This window comes from Schistocerca cancellata, chromosome 2, assembly GCF_023864275.1.
Source record: "Schistocerca cancellata isolate TAMUIC-IGC-003103 chromosome 2, iqSchCanc2.1, whole genome shotgun sequence".
NCBI lineage: Eukaryota > Metazoa > Arthropoda > Insecta > Orthoptera > Acrididae > Schistocerca > Schistocerca cancellata.
This window is the reverse complement of record NC_064627.1, coordinates 402353561-402376619: the sequence shown is the minus strand read 5'-3', so window position 1 is coordinate 402376619 and position 23059 is coordinate 402353561. Positions and strand designations below refer to the sequence as shown.

The window sequence follows — 23059 nt, the reverse complement described above, 5'->3', positions numbered from 1 at the left end:
TTTGAAGCAGTTGCCGACCGAGTCTAGCTGGACTCTGTGGTCACAGTTTGCAGTCTCTTATCTTACTCCTGATAGGCCACCTGTGCCTACTGCCCTAACTTCTCTCCTTCAGCAACTACCCCCTCCTGTCCTCCTCCATGGGATTTTAATGCCCATCACCCCTTTTGGCCAATTGCTTTCTCATCTAGTCGTGATCTCTTCATAGGGCTTCTTAATGATGGTTCCCCTTGCAATTTCAGTGCTGTTCATGGCACTTTCTCTGCCATAGATCTTGTGTTCCCTTCCTCTTGCCATCTCCCTCCATTACACTAGGTAAGACATGATGACTTCTGCAGTAGTGACCACTACCCATGGATTGCCGTGTTCCCTTCCTGCATCCCAAAGGGCCTTTCATAGTGCTGATTGGCCTTTACATACTTCACAGGTTATGTTTACTTCCTCTTTATCAGGTGGTATTGTTGATCTCATCCAAGACATGTCTGAAATAATTATTTGCCCTGCTGGTGTTGCTGTCCCCCATCCATCCTCCACTGGTCTTATTACCTTTAAATACCCCGCCGAAGCCCATTACCCGATCAAACAGAGCAAGCAGGTGTGTTGGGAATGCTTTGTTTCCTCCGTAGGTTCTTCTATCCCTTTGTCACAGGTGTGGGCTATGCTCCTTATCCTCCAGAGTTTCCAACATCAGTCTTCTATTCCGGGCCTTGTCCTTAGGGGCGACCTGTATATGGATGCATTGGCTCTCACAGAACACATTTCAACCCACTTCATGACAGATTCGGCACCAGATTCCTATTCAACTGCCTTCCTCCTCTGAAAACGGTGGGTTGAAGCTTCCCACTTATGTTCAACCCCTTATCAGACGGAATTCTACAATGAACTTTTTTGTGACAGGGAACTTCTTCAGGCCCACTCCTCTTCCCACGTTTCAGCCCCTTGCCCTGATTCCATCTATAACCAGTTGTTTCAACACCTCAGTCCTCCACAACCACAGTAACTTCTCCAGGTGTTTTAACGGTATTTTGCTGCAAGCCATTTCCACCTCTCTGTGAAGGGACAATATTGTGATTCCTGTCCTTAAGCCCAGTAAGGATGCATTGTCCTCTATAGTTACCTGCTGATCAATCTGACCAGTGCCCCTTGCAAGTTATTTGAATGGCTGGTGACTTGTTGGCTCAGTTAGGTCCTCTAATCTTGGGATGTTTTGTCACCTTACCAGTGTGACTTTCAGGAGGGATGTGTGTAATCAGTCATCTGCTTCAGTTGGAAACCATGGTTCAGCAGTCTTAACTCAGTGCCACCATCTTGTTGCAGTTTTCTTCAATCTTCGTGAGGCCTATGACATGGCATGGCACAATCACATTTTACTTACACTTCATCAGTGGGGTTTTCAGGGCCCCCTCCAAATTTTTATTCACCAGTTCCTGTTTCACTTGTCATGCCAAGTTGAAGATAGAAACATTCTCAGCTCTCTGCAGACTCAACAGAATGGCATTCCACAGGGCTCCATATAAAGTGTCCTTTCTCCCATTGCTATTATTTGGCTTGTGGGCTCCGTTGGACGATTGGTCACGTCTGCTCTCTATGTGGGTGATTTCTGTACCTCGGCTAGTTCCCACTCAGTGACCTCTGTGGAGCAACAACTTCAAAGTGTCATCTGACGCACTTCCATGTGGACACTCTTGCATGGTTTTCAATTCTCCTCCCATAAATTGTGGGTGTTGCATTCCTGTCACCATACTATGGTCCATCCTGATCTGGAGCTCTACCTTGACATCCAACACATGGTCGTGGACCCCCAGTTCCATTTCTTGAGTCTTCTTTTTGACAAAAAGCTTACTTGGTTGCTCCATATTCACCTTCTGAAGATTGGGGGGGGGGGGGGGGTTTCGTAAATTCGATGTTCTTCACTTCCTTTCCCATAACTTTTGGAGTGCAGATCATTTGATTCTTCTCCATCTTTACCAGGCATTAGTTCTGTCCCATCTGGACTATGGTTGTCAAGTTTATGGCTCAGCTGCCCTTCCACACAGCTCACTGTGGTATCCATTTAACCGCCAGTGCCTGTCACACTAGCCCTGTTGATAGTCTTCTGGTTGATGCTGCCCCCACCCCCCCTTTTTCCCTTTCAGGTCAGTGGTCCCAGCTCATGGTTTCCTATGCCATCCTTGTCGGCTGTTTCCCTGCTCATCCCTCCTACTCTGCTCTATTCTATTCTGTTCATGGCTTTCCTCAGGTGAGTTTACCGGTTGGGCTCCATCTCGCTTCTCTCCACTGCTATTTCCATCTTCTCTCTTTGTCCTGTTCCTCACGTTCTCTCCCAAACACATTCTCTTGCTTAGTTCCTCGGCTCTGGATGCAGGTGGATCTCTTCTGGGGTCTTCAGTAGTGTTCAGTTGTTTGTTCTGCACACTCTTACAGGAGTTTCAGGATGCTATTGTTTTTTGCGCTTATTTCTCTAAATCCTCTGATCCTGTGAGATATGCCTTCACACCTTCTGTTGGCAAGGAACACCATTGCTTGCCTGCCATGTGTGGGCTGTTTACTGCGGAACTAATCGCCATCTATTGGGCCCGCTGCTTCATTAATGATTCTTCCTGACCTGAGTTTCGTTATGTACGGACTTAATAAGTGGCCTTCAAGCTATCATCCAGTGTTTTTCCTGCCACCCATTGCTCTGTGTCATCCACATCCTTCTTGCCAATCTTGACTATGCTGCATGTTCCTTTAGATTCCCAGCCATGTGGGGCTTGCTGATCATCCAGCAGAAGGGCAAAGGGGGTGGGGGGTGGGGGGGTGCAGCCACCAACCTCCACATTCTCCCTGTGGTTTTTTACTTCCCAGTGAGCAACCCCCCTCCCCCCTTTTTTGTATTTGCGCGGCTCCCCTCACAGTGATCCATATTTTGCTGGCATGCCCTCGCCTTTTGGCCCTTCAAAGTAAATATGCCCTCCAACCTTTCTTGTCCCAGGTCTTAGCAGACGACTGGTGCATAGTTACATCTATCCTTGGTCTTCTTCACAAAAATTATTTTTCCTGACAGATTCAAGTAACTGAATTTCTTTCTGGAACTGGAATCCCTCAGTCAGCATTGGCATTGGTTTGGGAGGCTGTCAGTCTTGCCTCCATGTCAGCCAGATTCCACCTCCCCTTTTCCCTATTTTTTGTGTGGTCATTTGTGCTGTTTTGTTTCCCCTTTTATTTTGTCTTCTTCTCCTGGTGTTGTCCTGTCCTCGTTGTGTCGGCATCGTGATATGGTGTGTGGGTTTGGGATGGGTCGGTGGCAATGCTGGTGCTCCATTATATGTAGCACCTTTAGGTTTGGGATTCCGCTTCTCTCACCCTTCCTCCCTCCCCCCTGTTTATTCTACATGGTATGCAGTGATTCGCTGAGTGGTTTACAGGCCATTGATCAGTGCTACCCATGCCAACCTCTGGTAGTTTCCATCCAGGAGTCAGTTTATGCCCTCGAACGATCTGGTCAGTCAGTAGTCTTTGTATGGACCCCGGGACATGTCAGAATCCCGGGAAATGAGCTTGTTGACAGCTTGGCCAAACAGGCCAGTGGTAAGCCGGCTTCTGGAGATTGGCGTACCCGAACCTGACCTCCATTCGGTGTTACGCCGCAAAGTTCTCGGGATTTGGGATGCTGAATAGTGCAGCTTAGTGACACCCAATAAACTCCGCTCTATCAAGGGGAGCACAAATGAGTGGAAGTCTTCTCTGCAGGCTTTTCGCAGGGACCCTGTGGTCCTCTGCCATCTTTGCATCAGCCATACTTGGCTGACACATGGCTATCTTCTCCAGCGTGAGGCCCCACCATGTTGTCGCTGTGGCTCATGTTTAACAGTGGCCCACCTTTTAGTGGACTGCTCACGTCTCACCGCTCTAAGACGGAATTTTAATCGCCCTGACACCCTTCCTTCTATTTTAGGAGACAGTGCCTCCATGGCTAACTTGGTTTTACATTTTATACATGATGCTGGTTTTTATTCTTCAGTTTACGTTTTACTTCCTGTTTTTTTGGCTCCCCGTGCTTTCTATCCTAGTACTTTTGGGTTAGAGATTTTAATGTGTTGCAGAGTGGCTGGCTCATCCTTTTTTATCCTCATGATCAACAAGCCCGGGTCATCTGCTCTACTGTTTTAAGCTCTTCTGCCTGTTTCTTGTATGTCTGTGCTCTTCTTGTCTTCTATTGTCCTTGGTGTGTTCAGCTTCTCTCTCTCTCTCTCTCCTTCCCCCCCCCCCCCCCCCCCCCCCCCTCGACCTCATCTCATGTAGTGTCTGTTGTATATTTTCCATTTTAACCCATGGACATGGTGCAATGGAACAAGGGACCGATGACCATGCAGTTTGGTCCCTTTCAACCTCAACCTTAAACCCCCCCTCCCCACCTCCTCCCTCCGACCCTTCACCAATCCCTTTTTTTTACTCTTCCTGCTGTCCCGATGTTCCTTTTGCTTCTTTTTTTGCCTGTTTTCCCTTTTCCATTGACTGGACTGTGCTGTTTGTGTCACCTTGTGTCTTGGGACCAATGGCCTCACTGTTTGGTCCAACCCCTTCCCCACTCCTGCCTCCCTCCCCAGTGAACCAACCAACCATAATTCATAATATAAGCAGTGTCGTTGAATACGTCAGATGGCCCTCTTTTTAATTCTGTGAAGGTAGATGAGTATTTTCTATTAAAAAGGATTTCAATTAAAAGAAAAAAATCTGCTTTAAAGTTATTTGTGGGTTTGGTACTTGTTAAACCAAACTAAAACACTGATAAACATACTTTGAAATGTCATTTTTAATTTTGTTCTTGGCCAGAAACAGTTACATTTTATCCTTATTTACTGCATCCTCTTAAAGTACAAAAAACCATAATTAATTTAATAAGCTTGTAACACCATAGCTTACACACTACATACCTTTTGTTGATTCATTTAGCTTTCTGTTTATTCAACATCCCATCTTGAACTTCTGTAATTAGTGTATGATTAATTTGATATTGCAATGAAGTGTAATCTCTGTAATATGCATAGTATGAGCAAATGATATGTTTTGTCTTTCTCACATAATTTCTTTGGTTATCTTGGAGGTTGAATAATTTTGTTTAAATAATTTTGTTGTAGAAATGTCAATATGTGCAAATGTTCTGTTTTATTTAATATGTTTGGTTGCTGTTATGTAAACTGCTGACCTTCACTTAGGGCTCGTAGTTATTTTGTATGTAAAAGGTGGTGTGGTTCCCCCTCTGGAACGGAACTTAGTAGCGCGTGCAAATTGTGGTTGGCATAGGTAGAAGAGGTGGATTAAGAGTCAGTCGGGGATGAGCTACCAAACCGTCAACTGCTCATGTAAAAGTTGTGTATTGTGATGGTGCTGAGAGAGGCTTTTCATGCCACTTTCCAATGCCTCAGATGGATGGATAAAGAGCTGGAACTATTCCGGAATTGGTACCTATCATCGCTACCAAGAAATGAGAGAGTCCAGAATTTCTGCCTGCAAATCCACCCACCGACTTGCATTCGCCACCACGTTGCGCAGTCACTGAAAAGGAACCAAGGAATTGTAAATATGTAAAGTGAAGGATCAGCTCATTGGGTGTGTTAGTGTGCTCAAATATAAGGTAACTTATAACTGAATTCATGTACCTACCTTGATTTTTTATCCCCGTCACACAGCCACTTAGGGTCCTTCCCATGTCAAAAATGCTTACCGAGTGTCCATATTGTGAAAATAGGAAAGCCCAGTTATTAATTCAATAATGCCACTTAAGATAGTAAGAAGAAACTAAGTTAAAGTTAATTAGCAGAACTCAGTAATATAGTAATTGATGCTTGCTGAAAATAATTTTTCTATTAAAACTGCTTATTAATATTTTGGTGCCAACTTCAAAAGTGAATGTTCTCAAAACTGTGGCTTAAAGAGTTTTGCAAATTAAATGATCACAGTGCAGCCTGTTGAAAATCATCCAAAGGTGAGCTATTGTCTTATAACCACGTCAAGTTGTGTTCTACTGCAGTCCATTGGAAGTAGTTTAGTGGCACAAAGTTACTTAATTATAGAAAATTTCAATTACTCTTGCTATTCAAGTCTAATTCTGTACAATATTGGGTTCCTCTTGTGTAATAAAAGTGCATATTAATGGTGTAACAGGATCCACAGTTTGTCTATTGTGCTCAAGCTAGATAATGATTAATAGAAAGACCACTATCTATGAAAACAGTAACTTCTTTATTCAAAAGACAGTGAGAAGTAATTTCTTAGTGAACTCCATTTAATTTTCGTTCTAACTAGAAAGGTGTTTAGTAGTGAGAGACTTAATCTATGCACAATAACTAATTTTGCTGTGAACCATATCCATATTTGATGTCAGATAGGAATATGTTTGAAAAGTAATATTGAACCTATGCCCGATTTTTGATTCTACAGTGAATATTAATAGTAACGTTATTGAGACCATTCAGTTTGACTAAGTCCTCAAGGTAAGTGTGTTTCGTTATCTGTTATATTTATGCAAATAGTCTGCTCTGCTCTGTCAGCTCCAACCTTAACGTGAACATATGCAGGTGCCAGAGTTTGTTGCACTCTTGTGTGAAAAAGTATAGGCTGTGTTTGCCCATTGAAGTTACTTATTTTCAGTTCTCGAACAAGAATGTTACTCATTCTTATGTCTAATTAGGCTGGCGACCGTTTTTATTATCATTTAGATGCTGTGGATAAGTAAATTATTGTTCGATACTGTTTAAATATTTACGTAATTTTGACTTTCACTTCTGATAAGCCACCTCCATTAGGTGTATCGTGGTCAACATAACAAAATTCCTTTCAGGGGGTAAACACTGCTCTGTTGCTATTAAGGTTATGGTATAGCAGTAGCAGACGGTAGTATTATAAGCTATAATCAATGTATTATTAAGTATTCATGCAGCTTAAACACTTCATGTAAAAACAATCTACTCCTCCATGTGTAAAGTCTTATTGGCCTTTTCTAAGAGAGTCATATTCTCTTTAAGCGTATGTCTACTGCATGACCCATTAATTCAATCCTGCAGTTAAGAAATGGATAAACTATCCCATAATAGACATTTCTGATGTGTGGCAATGGATTATCCTCAACAGCTGGTTAAGGACACACAAGCTACAACTGGTTTTTCCACATAGAAAATTAATGTGGTTTATTCATCAAAGATCTTCAGCCCTGTACACATCAAGAAATTTGTAGTTACTACTGTCTGTTTCCAAGCTACTACATTATTTACATTGAGCAATGAAAACTACCAGTTTTAAATGTCTGTAAATGCTAATTACTGATGTTCCTCTTCAGGCCCTGATCCATGAAGCACATAGTTATTTCTGATAGTGTCTGCTATACAGTATGATTGAGGTATCACTGGCCTAGTGTATTATGTGGGACTTATGGGGTTGTGCCATGTTGTTATTATGTATGAAAAAGAGAAAAAGACCAATTATTGAGCTCTGAGATATATCTTATATTATTGTTTCACTGGTAAATTGAAAAGTTATGATCTTTATTATATTGAAAGCTTTTGTCAGGTCTAAAAATTACCTCCAGTCCACACTATCTTGTCAGACACACGGTATATTGCATGGAAGACCTGTGTAATTGTGGCGGTCACGCATAGCTCTTTTCAAAAACCATGGTGTGATACTGTAAGCAGTTTGTGTCTTTGTGTCTTTTGAAGCAGGCATCTAGCTGAGATAGGATAACATTTTCAGATATCTTAGAAAAGTTGGAGGTAAATGATATTTGCCCATAATTTGAGACTTGATGCTGTTGGCAACAATTTGTACCATGAATCGTGGGAAGTCAACAAGATGAATCATGAGTTGAATGTAGGTAGCCAATGAGATTCTCATTTATAATTTCTATTGCTTGTAAAGAAAGTTAGCTGTTACTGTGTTCTGTTAGGTTAGAATTTAATCAACTTGTCATAATTTTTAGCAAAATTGGAAATAAGAGATACAAGTAGATTATTGCAATGACAGATGTATATCTCAGGCTATGCTACACATCAGCATATAATGATAATCATATTTTTGTGTTGAGATTTGTTGGCTTCGTCAACTGGCAAGCAATATTATAACTTAACATAGACCTAGGGCCAATCTGCAGGTCAGACTGTCAGTACATCTAGTTTTCTTTTATTCGCGTTAGATGGCTGCACTATCTCATAACCAAACTGTTAAATTCCAACCCAACCCAGCCCTCGGGCTGTCTGTTGGCACATGCAATTTTTTCCAGGCCCCAAAAAAATACAAAAATCGGTAAGCAATTTTTGAAATTCATTATAACGTGGCATAACAACATTAAGATTCTTAAGACAATGTAAGATTTTCTTCTGTAATAACAGACTTTGCTCCACTTGAACAAGGAAGATCTGCTACCAACTCAGCCTCTTCATCTTAAATGTAATTCAAGATTATGTTGTTGAAATGAAGGTTGGATGTTTGGAAAAGACAAGTCATAAACAACAGTGTAACTACAGTCTTGTTTCCACTATGTCTGCAAAACCAATACACACTGTTCTGTAGTTAACTTTCTGTTCATTGTAACTCAGATAACAACAAGCAACATAACCTCACACTACGAGTGCTGACTGTCTTATGGATACTACACACTCGTTAAGCTCTGGCTGACTGCAACTACACTGGCCAAAACAAAGTCTAAGGATGGCTAGTGACAACTGACCTATGTTCCAACCCATAAATGCAGATTCAGATAGTACATATGGAAAGCAGTGGGGCGGGGCAGAGAGCAAGTAGGGCTAGCCATCTGGGGGTTCCATACAAACTTAATTATATATATAGATGATAATAATAGTAACAATTATTATTATTATTATTCTGTGTCGAGTTGAGATTCATTGGAAGAATTTTAAGGAAATGTAATTCATCTATGAAAGAAGTGTCTTACAGAACAAACAATTGTTTTCTTGAATATTGCTCATCAGTCTGCAAACCTTACCAGATTTGATTCTTAGAAAATACAGAGAAGATCCGATGAAGATATGCATGTTTTAATGTGAAATTGTGTAGTCAGCATAACATTACGGAGATGCTAAATGAACTCCAGTTTGAGATCCTACAATACAGGCATTTTGCATCACAAAGAGGCTTACTGTTGAAATTCCAAGAGAGTATATTCCAGGAAAAGTTAGGCAGGATATACTTCTTCCCACTTATATTGTGCTAAATGAACACCACAAGAAAATACAAGAAACTGGAGCTAATTCAGAGGTTTACCGACAATCGTTCTTTCCACATGCCATTTACAAGTGCAATAGGGAAGAGAGGAAAAGATGTGGTACAAGAAGAATACCTCACCACACACCATCGGGTGGCTTGCAGAGTATAGGTGTAGGTGTAGATGCAGATGCAGGCATAAGTGTTTCAGAGAACACCATTCAGTGCAAATGTGGAACACGGGGCTTTGTAACAGGTGACCCCTACATGTTTCCAAGCTGACCCAGTGACATTGTCAGGTATGTTTGCAGTGGCATGTGATCATTAAAATTGGACCATGGATTGTTCAAAATGCATCACCTAGCCAGTTGAACTACATTATTTTTTACATCCAGTCAATGGTCGTATCCAAATATGCCATCATCCTTGCAAAAAGCTATCCGCAAAGGCATATTGCACCATGGATTCAGGCCTGTGGCTACAGTATTATGCTGTGGGGGCATTTACCAGGTCTTCCTTGGGACCTGTGGTAGCAATTGAAGGATATATATATATATATATATATATATATATATATATACCTAAAAACAAAGATGATGTGACTTACCAAATGAAAGTGCTGGCAGGTCGACAGACACACAAACGAACACAAACATACACACAAAATTCAAGCTTTCGCAACAAACTGTTGCCTCATCAGGAAAGAGGGAAGGAGAGGGAAAGACGAAAGGATGTGGGTTTTAAGGGAGAGGGTAAGGAGTCTGTTCGTTTGTGTGTCTGTCGACCTGCCAGCACTTTCATTTGGTAAGTCACATCATCTTTGTTTTTAGGTATATTTTTCCTTCGTGGAATGTTTCCTTCTATTATATATATATATATATAAAGATTCCATGACTTACCAAATGGGAAAGCGCTGGTTGCCGGTTGCTTCGTCAGGAAGCTTCCTGACGAAGCAACCGGGGGTAGTGAAAGCTCGAAATTTTGTGTGTGTGTTTGTGTGTTTTTTATTGTGCCTATCTACCAGCACTTTCCCGTTTGGTAAGTCATGGAATCTTTGTTTTTAATATATTTTTCCCATGTGGAATGTTTCTTTCTATATGAAACATTCCATGTGGGAAAATATATCTAAAAACAAAGATTCTGTAACTTACCAAACGAAAGTGTTGGTACGTTGATAGAAACAATAACAAACACAAACACACACACAAATTTCAAGCTTTCGCAACCCACAGTTGCTTCATCAGGAAAGAGGGAAGGACAAAAGGATGTGGGTTTTAAGGGAGAGGATAAGGAGTCATTCCAATCCCGGGAGTGGAAAGACTTACCTTGGGGGGAAAAGGGGACAGGTATACACTCGCGCACACACACATATCCATCCGCCCATAACAGACACAAACAGGCATATGACTCCTTATCCTCTCCCTTAAAACCCACATCCTTTCGTCTTTCCTTCTCCTTCCCTCTATCCTGATGAAGCAACCGTGGGTTGTGAAAGCTTAAAATTTGTGTGTGTGTTTGTGTTTGTTATTGTTTCTCTCAATGCACCAACGCTTTCATTTGGTAAGTTAGTTTTCTGAAATAATAGCTGGTCACACGAAGTGGTCCAAGGTTTAATTAAGTTGCTGACCAGATATTTCAGCTAAAGGCAGTGGCATATAATATTATTTGAAGTTTAATTGTACTGAAATAAGGTTATCAGTAATAATAAATAGTCGTTATCAATTGGAGCCCTACAGTAAGACAGTTCAGTTGAATTTCCCACTATGCACTGCATTCAGTTTCAAGACAAGGGATAAGAAAGAGATCTATGACACAGGAAACACCAAGAGTGCTAAATACTGGGACATTGCATAGCGAAGTCATGTTGATGTCTTGGCCACCAAATTTACATGAATTGAAGCCTATGGAACACATCTTGGATGGTATCTTGTGACCAGAAACCACCAGCCCATATTTTATGGGAATTGTATGATGTATGTCTGATGCCATACATCTCCGGAAATGTACCAAGGACTTCTCAAATCCATCTCACAAAAAATCACTGCTGTATATTGTTCCAGAGGTGGACCAACAAACTGTTAGGCAGGTGGTCATAATGTTTTGGCTGATCTCTGTGTACTGAAAAATAAACATTAGGTTTACCTTATCAGAAATCTACATGCATGTCTACATGCATTCCTATAAGCTTCCCTTATTTCTGAAACATGAACTTACAATATATCCATTATTACTCTAAACTGAACTGGAGCAATGTGCTTGTATCAAGGCGCGCGCGCGCGCGCGCGCGTGTGTGTGTGTGTGTGTGTGTGTGTGTGTGTGTGTGTGTGTGTGTGTGTGTGTGTCAACAAATTTAAAGCTCTGTAACACAATAGGTTTGACTTGTTAATGTAAAACCGGTCTTGTTTGCTCTGTAATACCCATCATGAAAACTACAGTGTAAAAACACCTCTCACCATAGCAGGCTTACAGAAAAACCAGTGCTAATTGTTGAACACTCGCGTTAAGGCCCCCTTAAATGATCATAGGGGGTTGACAAAGTTACTCTTATCTAGCCACAGATTTACCAAGTACACATTCAAACAATGTTTGTCAGTTAAACCTCATTTTGAAGCAGACACTGACCGTCTTCATAAATATTTTGACAGTAATGAGAATGGCCACTAATGCAGACAAACCAGTCCTGGGATTGATTTTGGCACTATGTTTAAAGAAGAAGAAGAAGAAGAAAACAAGACTGTGGTCCAGTGAAGGCTTAAAATGAGAGATTTGCCTATCAGTATCTGCTAAAGGAAATATTACCCTCAGAACTCGATGATATCAACTTTCTTTAAATGGATAATGAAATTTTTTAGAACTTCTTGAGGCCCTCCTAAAGGAGTAAACTTGTGTGTCGAGTTCAATCTTATCTAGCCATATATGTGTCAAACAAGGCTGTATATGTACCAAGAAAGCTTGTAATTTAACCTTACTTTTGAAGCAGAATCTTTTTGTGTATGCCGTATTTTGGCACTAGTGGGAATGGCTACAAATGGTGGTAAAGCATCTGTAGTAGCATGGAGAGCTGCATCAAACCACAACACTGACTCTAGCAGTGTGTTTAAAGCAGAAGAAAACTAGCTGCTGGTCCAGGGAATGGTTTAAAATGAGAGATAAATGTACAACTGAAAACATGTTAATGGAAATATTACATTCAGAACCTGATGGTTACATCAATTTTCTGTAGATAGACAGTGAAACGTTCAATAACTTGTTTAGCATTACTTTGCCCTTGTATTGAAAAAGAAGACACAAGTATGCAAACATTTATTTCCTTCTACTTATTCCTCTAAGACAGTTCATTAAAATCACAATGCAGGAACATATAGCCAACATCATCTGTGGAAGAACCAGAGAACTTCAATTTCTTTCTTTCATTCCACTTGTATGTGACTTTATCATCTTCATCATCATCATCATCATTTAAGACTGATTATGCCTTTCAGCGTTCAGTCTGGAGCATAGCCCCCCTTATACAGTTCCTCCATGATCCCCTATTCAGTGCTAACATTGGTGCCTTTTCTGATGTTAAACCTATTACTTCAAAATCATTCTTAACCGAATCCAGGTACCTTCTCCTCGGTCTGCCTCGACTCCTCCTACCCTCTACTGCTGAATCCATGAGTCTCTTGGGTAACCTTGCTTCTCCCATGCGTGTAACATGACCCCACCATCTAAGCCAGTTCGCCCTGACTGCTACATCTATAGAGTTCATTCCCAGTTTTTCTTTGATTTCCTCATTGTGGACACCCTCCTGCCATTGTTCCCATCTACTAGTACCTGCAATCATCCTAGCAACTTTCATATCCGTAACCTCAACCTTGTTGATAAGGTAACCTGAATCCACCCAGCTTTTGCTCCCATACAACACAGTTGGTCGAAAGATTGAACGGTGCACAGATAACTTAGTCTTGGTACTGACTTCCTTCTTGCAGAAGAGAGTAGATCGTAGCTGAGCGCTCACTGCATTAGCTTTGCTACACCTCGCTTCCAGTTCTTTCACTATGTTCCCATCCTGTGAGAATATGCATCCTAAGTACTTGAAACCGTCCACCTGTTCTAACTTTGTTCCTCCTATTTGGCACTCAATCCATTTATATTTCTTTCCCACTGACATTACTTTCGTTTTGGAGATGCTAATCTTCATACCATAGTCCTTACATTTCTGATCTAGCTCTGAAATATTACTTTGCAAACTTTCAATCGAATCTGCCATCACAACTAAGTCATCCGCATATGCAAGACTGCTTATTTTGTGTTCACATATCTTAATCTCACCCAGCCAGTCTATTGTTTTCAACATATGATCCATAAATAATATGAACAACTGTGGAGACAGGTTGCAGCCTTGTCTTACCCCTGAAACTACTCTGAATCATGAACTCAATTTACCGTCAACTCTAACTGCTGCCTGACTATCCATGTAAAGACGTTTAATTGCTTGCAAAAGTTTGCCTCCTATTCCATAATCTTGTAGAACAGACAATAACTTCCTCCTAGGAACCCGGTCATATGCCTGTTCTAGATCTATAAAGCATAGATACAATTCCCTGTTCCACTCATAACACTTCTCCATTATTTGCCGTAAGCTAAATATCTGGTCCTGACAACCTCTAAGAGGCCTAAACCCACACTGATTTTCATCCAATTGGTCCTCAACTAATACTCGCACTTTCCTTTCAACAATACCTGAGAAGATTTTACCCACAACGCTGATTAAAGAGATACCTCTGTAGTTGTTACAATCTTTTCTGTTTCCATGCTTAAAGATTGGTGTGATTACTGCATTTGTCCAGTCTGATGGAACCTGTCCCAACTCCCAGGCCATTTCAATTATCCTGTGTAGCCATTTAAGACCTGACATTCCACTGTATTTGATGAGTTCCGACTTAATTTCATCCACCCCAGCCGCTTTATTGCACTGCAATCTATTGACCATTTTTTCCACTTCCTCAAATGTGATCCTATTTCCATCATCATTCCTATCCCATTTTACCTCGAAATCTGAAACATTACTGATCGCATTTTCACCTACATTGAGCAACTCTTCAAAATATTCCCTCCATCTGCCCAAGGCATCCACAGGATTCACCAGCAGTTTTCCTGACCTGTCCAAAATACTTGTCATTTCCTTCTTACCTCCCTTTCGAAGACTGCTAATTACACTCCAGAATGGTTTTCCAGCAGCTTGACCCATAGTCTCCAACCTGTTTCCAAAGTCTTCCCACGATTTCTTCTTGGATGCTGCAATTATCTGTTTGGCTTTGTTTCTTTCTTCAACATAACTTTCTCTGTCTACCTGGGTTCTGGTATGCAGCCATTTTTGATACGCCTTCTTTTTCCTTTTACAGGCTGCCTTGACTGTATCATTCCACCAAGCTGTTTGCTTCATCCTACTTTTACACACTACTGTTCCAAGACATTCTTTAGCCACTTCTAGTACTGTGTCCCTGTACCTTGTCCATTTTTTTTCCAATGACTGTAATTGACTACGTTCAACTAACTGGTACCTTTCTGAGATCGCTGTTATGTACTTGTGCCTGATTTCCTTATCCTGAAGTTTCTCCACTCTTATCCTCCTACATATGGACCTGACCTCCTGCACTTTCGGCCTAACAATCCCAATTTCACTGCAGATTAAATAATGATCAGTGTCATCAAAGAATCCCCTGAATACACGTGTGTCCCTCACAGCCTTCCTGAATTCCTGATCTGTTATTATATAGTCAATGACAGATCTGGTTCCCCTGCCTTCCCAAGTATACCGGTGAATGTTCTTATGTTTAAAAAAGGAGTTTGTGATTACTAAGCCCATACTGGCACACAAATCCAAGAGTTGTTTTCCGTTCCTGTTGGCCTCCATATCCTCTCCAAATTTACCCATAACCTTTTCATACCCTTCTGTTCGATTTCCAATCCTGGCGTTAAAATCACCCATGAGCAGAACACTGTCCTTGTCCTTTCCTCTAACAACTACATCAATGAGTGCCTCATAAAAACTATCCATCTTATCTTGATCTGTCCCTTCACAATGCGAATATACTGACACAATCCTAATTTTCTTGCTAGACACTGTCAAATCTATCCACATCAGTCGTTCGTTTACATACCTTATTGCAACTACGCTGGGTTTCATTTCTTTCCTAATGTAAAGCCCTACACCCCATGTGACTGTATGCCTAAAATATTGCTTTTGTTCATAACCTTTTCAAGTGTAATAAATGACTGAGGAAGATATTATGCCTCTACCATTTTGGTAATTTTAGTGCAATTTTGTTTTTATACTTGACTGCAGTTTCCATGGTTGTGGAAACTCATGATATAATGATATCAATTGTAATAAAACAATTTTTCACTAAGCATATGTGGTGAAACACCATCACAAATAACATCCATTATCTTGTCAAACTTTTTGGCAAACATGTCAAACATGATCTATGCTCAACAAACATGTCAAATAGCACTGTACATGGTCAGATATTTGGCAGGCCTAGTTAAGTTGACAAAATGTTTGATCATTTACAGTGGCCTTTACGGACAGAAGCGGCTGAGTGATACTATTTTCTCGTGTCTCAAGTGGTACGCAGTGTCTTGCTACTTCTCATTGCCCTATCATCCAATTTGTTACGTCTTAATCAATCTTTAATAGACAGACCAAATTGTCCTCCTGGAGAGGTGTGTGTGCGTGTGTGTGTGTGTGTGTGTGTGTGTGTGTGTGTGTGTGTGTTGCGTGTCACACGTATGTGTGTACTTTTCTGAATTTATATTTTTGTTAGTTCTTTTAATTACATAAATGCAGTGTGCTATAGATCCCACTAAAGATCTCAGGCTGCAATAATATTTATATGCCAGTTGTGTATTAACCCTGATCTCTGAAAGGTTTTAAACTTATATTTTAATTTTGTAGATCTCTGGCTGAGGCTGAAAGAGCGACCAGGATTTGATCTGATTCTGGATGACTCGTCAAAAGAATTCCTTTGGAAACTAATTAAAGAATTGGATGATGTTGAATTTTATGAGTTACATGAACCACGAAATCCATTGATAATATTTGATCGTTATAAATATGTTGATCCAGAACTTGGTACAGTTTTAGAACCTGTGAGTATTTCTGATCTCAAGTTTCAGTAATTAAATATCTAGTTTACACGTGTGCATGCTTCAGAGTAAGTGATCTTGTATCCAGCAGTAGGATGCCTAGTCAAGTAATGACATTTAATATTCAATCCGTTGTGTGTATTTTCTGACACAACTGTTGTCATTCAAGCTACTGCTATGTCGTATACTGGGGTAACACTCTAGTTGTAATTTAAATATGAAAAATTGCCTCCAAGTATTACATCTATTGTCTGCTTTGCCCTAATATGTCTGTGTAGTTTGGTTCCATTTTTTTGCATAAGGAAATACCACGTAAAACATTTTCTGGGTTATGTTAGCAGTGACTAGTGCTAGTGTTAGTGCTAGATTATTTAAGACTAAAAATTGTTTCAATGGAACAATTGGATTGTGTGATAGCTAACTCAGAGTCTAAGATATCAGTATTGAACTAATAATGTATAATACAAAATTACTTATATTCTCAGCAGTCCACTTCATCTTTACATTGATAGCTATTACATAAACATGGATGAGGCAATTTGATAACAATTTAACTAGAGATTCCTGTAGAAGTAAAGCCTAATGTGCCTATAGTAGTTCCCATTTTTTTATATCACTTCATTGCACTTGTAACCTATTTCAGCCACACAACGGTTTCATTCTTTAACTCACCATCATAAGAACCAGGCAAATTAAATTGATGAAAGGTCTACAGATTTAAAATCTGCAAGGCATGAAATATTATTCTCTCAGAGCAACTGGCTTGGTATTTTGTTTTCGTGACCATGATGATGGGATATCTCAAATGTGCTGGACACTCAGACTTTTCTAAAATCAAATAATGTGCAGGTTGTAATCAGTTATTATAATTTGTAGTACTCGATGAGATGGCCACAATAGTGGCTAAACAAATATTGCCCAAGCTGGTTATTTGTGCTCATGCAATAAGACTCACCCGCGTTGCCACTTGGGAACCTGTTAGTAACATATTTAAGAGATTAATATTAATAAATTATAAAACAAGAGTCATTACTTGAAAGAAAAAAATAATTATTCACTCTTACATGTGTTTACAATGACATGAACATCTTAACACACCAAGAACAGGAGGAGGAAAGGTAACGAAGGAGGTGGCAGAAGAAGAAAGACAGATAAAAGATAGAGATGACATCAGAAATGTAATGTAATATATTTCTCTCCCTCCACATTTTGAAACACCATGGATTCAAAAGGAAAAAATACTGATTTGTCATTATAGTACCTCCCATTTACAAGGTTAAAATCTTTTGACATCTGGTGTTTGATACTGCAGCAATTTGTTTGTCTGTTCCATATTTTACTCATTCATACTTGACAACCAGTACAGAAAGCAACATAAAGTTAACAGAAGTGCTGAATTGTTGTTGTTGTGGTCTTCAGTCCTGAGGCTGGTTTGATGCAGCTCTCCATGCTACTCTATCCTGTGCAAGCTTCTTCATCTCCCAGTACCTACTGCAACCTACATCCTTCTGAATCTGCTTGGTGTATTCATCTCTTGGTCTCCCTCTATGATTTTTACCCTCCACGCTGTCCTCCAATACTAAATTGGTGATCCTTTGATGCCTCAGAACATCTCCTACCAACCGGTCCCTTCTTCTTGTCAAGTTGTGCCACAAACTCTTCTTCTACCCAATTCTATTTAATACCTCCTCATTAGTTCTTTGTTCTACTCATCTAATCTTGAGCATTCTTCTGTAGCACCACATTTCGAAAGCTTCTATTCTCTTCTTGTCTAAACTATTTATCGTCCATGTTTCACTTCCATACATGGCTACACTCCATACAAATACTTTCAGAAACGATTTCCTGACACTTAAATCTATACTCGATGTTAACAAATTTCTCTTCTTCAGAAATGCTTTCCTTCCCATTGCCAGTCTACATTTTATATCCTCTGTACTTCGACCATCATCAGTTATTTTGCTCCCCAAATAGCAAAACTCCTTTATTACTTTAAGTGTCTCATTTCCTAATCTAATACCCTCAACACCACCCAACTTAATTCGACTACATTCCATTATCCTCGTTTTGCTTTTGTTGATGTTCATCTTATATCCTCCTTTCAAGACACTGTCCATTCCGTTCAACTGCTCTTCCAAGTCCTTTGCTGTCTCTGACAGAATTACAATGTCATCGGCAGACCTCAAAGTTTTTATTTCTTCTCCATGGATTTTAATACCTACTCCAAATTTTTCTTTTGTTTCCTTCACTGCTTGCTCAATACACAGATTGAATAACATCGGGGAGAGACTACAACCCTGTCTCACTCCCGTCCCAACCACTGCTTCCCTTTCACGTCCCTCAACTCTTATAACTGCCATCTGGTTTCTGTACAAATTGTAAATAGCCTTTCGCTCCCTATGTTTTACCCCTGCCACCTTAAGAATTTGAAAGAGAGTATTCCAGTCAACATTGTCAAAAGCTTTCTCTAAGTCTACAAATGCTAAAAACGTAGGTTTGCCTTTCCTTAATCTAGCTTCTAAGATAAGTCGTAGGGTCAGTATTGCCTCACGTGTTCCAATATTTCTACAGAATCCAAACTGATCCTCAAGGTCGGCTTCTACTAGTTTTTCCATTCGTCTGTAAAGAATTCGCGTTAGTGTTTTGCAGCCGTGACTTATTAAACTGATAGTTCGGTAATTTTCACATCTGTCAACACCTGCTTTCTTTGGGATTGGTTTTATTATATTCTTTTTGAAGTCTGAGGATATTTCGCCTGTCTCATACATCTTGCTCACCAGATGGTAGAGTTTTGTCAGGACTGGGTCTCCCAAGGCCGTCAGTAGTTCTAATGGAATGTTGTCTACTCCCGGGGCCTTGTTTCGACTCAGGTCTTTCAGTGCTCTGTCAAACTCTTCACGCTGTATCATATCTCCCATTTCATCTTCATTTACATCCTCTTCCATTTCCATAATATTGTCCTCAAGTACATTGCCCTTGTATAGACCCTCTATATACTCCTTCCACCTTTCTGCTTTCCCTTCTTTGCTTAGAACTGGGTTTCCATCTGAGCTCTTGATATTCATACAAGTGGTTCTCCTTTCTCCAAAGGTCTCTTTAATTTTCGTGTAGGCAGTATCTATCTTACCCCTAGTGAGATAAGCCTCTATATCCTTACATTTATCCTCTAGCCATCCCTGCTTAGCCATTTTGCACTTCCTGTCGATCTCATTTTTGAGACGTTTGTATTCCATTTTGCCTGCTTCATTTACTGCATTTTTATATTTTCTCCTTTCATCAATTAAATTCAATATTTCTTCTGTTACCCAAGGATTTCTATTAGCCCTCGTCTTTTTACCTACTTGATCCTCTGGTGCCTTCACTACTTCATCCCTCAAAGCTACCCATTCTTCTTCTACTGTATTTCTTTCCCCCATTCCTGCCATTTGTTCCCTTACACTCTCCCTGAAACTCTGTACAACCTCTGGTTCTTTCAGTTTATCCAGGTCACATTTCCTTAAATTCCCACCTTTTTGCAGTTTCTTCAGTTTTAATCTACAGTTCATAACCAATATATTGTGGTCAGAGTCCACATCTGCCCCTGGAAATGTCTTACAATTTAAAACCTGGTTCCTAAATCTCTGTCTTACCATTATATAATCTATCTTAAATCTGTCAGTATCTTCAGGCTTCTTCCATGTATACAACCTTCTTTTATGATTCTTGAACCAACCAAGTGCTGAATATTAATGTATTCTTGGTGCAAATTTCTTCCTCTAGAGCTGGCAGTCCCAGCTTGTGTGCCTGCTGGTGAGCAGCTGAGTGCCTATAGGGGGGGGGGGGGGGGGGGCGTGGTGGGTAAACAGCTGATGCACGGATTATCGAACTGTTGCCTGTGTGACAGTTTTAAATCAGCTGAGTGCACATGGTTAGGGGATCTTTTTCCTTCATTTTTCACCTGAGGGGAAGTAATTTGTTTTTGTTTATCTATCAGATCACAGCCAGTCCAAAACATTATCTTACTTGGTTATATCCTACCTATAGCTATAATCCTTATAAAAGACCATCTGATTAACCTGTGAATACTTTACAAAAATCCTTCGCCTCCAGAATGGCTTTACATTCTTCCCCCAAATCTGTTCCCAATGTTTGAAGCAATCAGCTATCCACAACCTTCTCAAAAACTGTGACATAATCATTCTCCACACTGACAGGAACTTAAGTATCATGGCCACAAAACACATTGATTGCGTGGCTGAAGGTTTCTGCCAGTGTTATGGTCACCCTAATTCAGGTTTTCTGTAGCTCTCATAAATGGTTTCAGGCAAATTTCGAATGGTTCCTTGAACAGGGCCACTGCCGGTAACCTGTACTCTCCTCATTACATATATTCATATGTCTCTATATATGACTTACATTTTTCCTGGTGTTAAACTGAGAAATCCTGTATCATTGTAAAATGATCCTTGAACAAATTAACTCCTAAAAAGTCCTAAGAAGTTGTGGTCCTTGATAAAATCAATAAGTGGATCAAAATCATCTTTTCAGTCTCTTAGCTAAGAAGCCAATAAAGAAAAGACTGAAACAATGATTTTGGTCCTCCAACATTGTTGCAGAGCAAAATCATAATGAGTTTCCTTCTTTCATTATTTACACAAATGTCAAAATGAAAGACGTTAAGATAAGTTACCATGGAATCAGAAATCAACTAAAATTGCTTAATGGAAGAAAGCAATTGAATCATATGATTTTATACTAGTTACACAAAAGAGCTTGCTCCTCTTTGAGCAGTAGTTCCTTGTAGAATGTTTAAATGACAAAACATTGCGAACAAGGAAACAGGTAGGGTTTATGCAGGGTTTATGGAACATATTTTGTGCTCATGTGTTATGAACTTTTTGGAGAATGAAGGGCTGTTAACAGCACCCAGGTTGATGTCATGTTCCTTGACCTCCAGAAGACATTTGATACAGCTCCACACTGTTGCTTAGTGTTCCAGATACGAGTTTATAGAATGTCAAAGCAGCCTTGTGGCTGGATTGAGAATTTCCAAGTCGATACAAGTTAATGTGCTGTTATGAACAAACTGAAATCTGTATCATACTGTTCTTGTCAACAGCTTCAGTTTTTCACATTTGAGTTATTGTGACTTTATCTTAATGCAGTGTGATTTGATGATATTCACTTATTCTTCATGCTTGTTATACTTAGTTTGCATGTATGTTTTTTCAAGACCAAACAAAATGCAATTAAAATGGATTTATTTTTTTTAATAGGATGAAATTCCAGAAGACATTTATCCATTTCACCAAATAGATGATATAAAGAATGGAGTTATGGGTTCTTGTTCAACATATCATTCAAGACGTCAACTAAAGGAAGACATTGCTTCTTTGTCATACACAGACATTATTTCAAGGTAATTTTGAAAGAAAATAAACAAAAAACTACCAACTTTGTGACCAATAAATTATAGCTCATGATTCGAAACTTGAGTACTTTATTAATTGGCATATGGCTGATCAAGGGTATATATGAGGAAAGGAAAAGAACAGGAATTTTTGTTTCATGGAAGGAATTTTATTGATTTGTCTACATCAGTGTAATGCCCTTCAAAATATTCCCCATTAGATATTATACACCCATGCCAGTGCCTTTTCCAATCCCCAAAACACTTCTGGAGTTTGATGTTTGGGGTAGCCTTAAGCTCTCCATTAGCACATTTTTAAATTTTATCTATGCTTGTAAAATGAGGGCTCTTTACTGTTTTCTTTATTTACAGGAACAGAAAATAGTAATATGTGACTGTATCTGGAAAATTTTGGGACTGGGGCATAATTACATTACTGTTTTTGACAGAAAATCCATGAACAATCTGTGAAGTGTTGCTGCTGCAGTATTGTATAAAAGGCATGAACTGTTTTACTACAAATGTCCCCCTCCCCACCCCCATCCCCTTCTTATTTATCATTCAACCTTGTGGCAAGAACTCATGGTGCATTATTCTGCTTGAATCAAAGGACACAGTAAATATATCCTTCACATTTGACTGCATTGGAACTTCTTTTGTCTTTTGATCTAGAAAGCTTCCACTGCTATGACTGAACATTAGTGTCAGTGTCACATCTGTAAATTCAAGTTACATCATCTGTTGTAACACATGTTAGTAGTTCTGCATCATTGTTCACTTCATCTAGCTCTGCTGTTTTTGTTCAAAATTCAGCAATATTGGTGCAAATTTTGCTGTTGCAAATCTCACACCCAAAAGTCTGGACCAGTTTTGTGACAACCTCTTGGTATGCCAGTATCATCTGTGATGTCTCTGTCTGTGATTCGGTGATTGTTCAGAATCATTTCTTTAACATTTTTCCATGACTTCGTCAGTTGGTGATGTGCCATTTTGTCTTCACAATCATCTTCAAAACATTTATACCATTCATGAATACTTATTCTACACTTAACAGACTCAAAAAAAGCAGTATTTAACATTCTAAAACTTTGTTTTACTTTATTCCTTTCATATAGCAAATTTAATACAAATTCTGTGATCTAATTTTATACAAAATAAATAACTGTCAATACTGCCAAAACACGTGTAACACTTTTTGACAGCTGAAAACAGACCAAATATCCAATATGGCTAGCACTGAGCATATACATTTCATATGTTTACCAACACAACAATGAAAAAATTGGACTATACACCATGTGAAATTACAAAATTCCCATTACATTTTGAACATTTTTTTAA

At 39.6% G+C, this 23059-nt stretch overlaps 1 protein-coding gene across 1 annotated transcript in view; it reads left to right on the top strand.

Annotated features, from left to right (window-relative positions):
- LOC126161840 (general transcription factor 3C polypeptide 1) overlaps nucleotides 1-23059 on the top strand; it is a 359490-nt gene that overhangs the window by 27526 nt on the left and 308905 nt on the right. The window contains exons 3-4 of the mRNA XM_049917946.1: nucleotides 16139-16332; nucleotides 21585-21727. Of these exons, the coding sequence (XP_049773903.1) occupies nucleotides 16139-16332; nucleotides 21585-21727 (337 nt within the window). The remainder of the gene's footprint in view (nucleotides 1-16138; nucleotides 16333-21584; nucleotides 21728-23059) is intronic.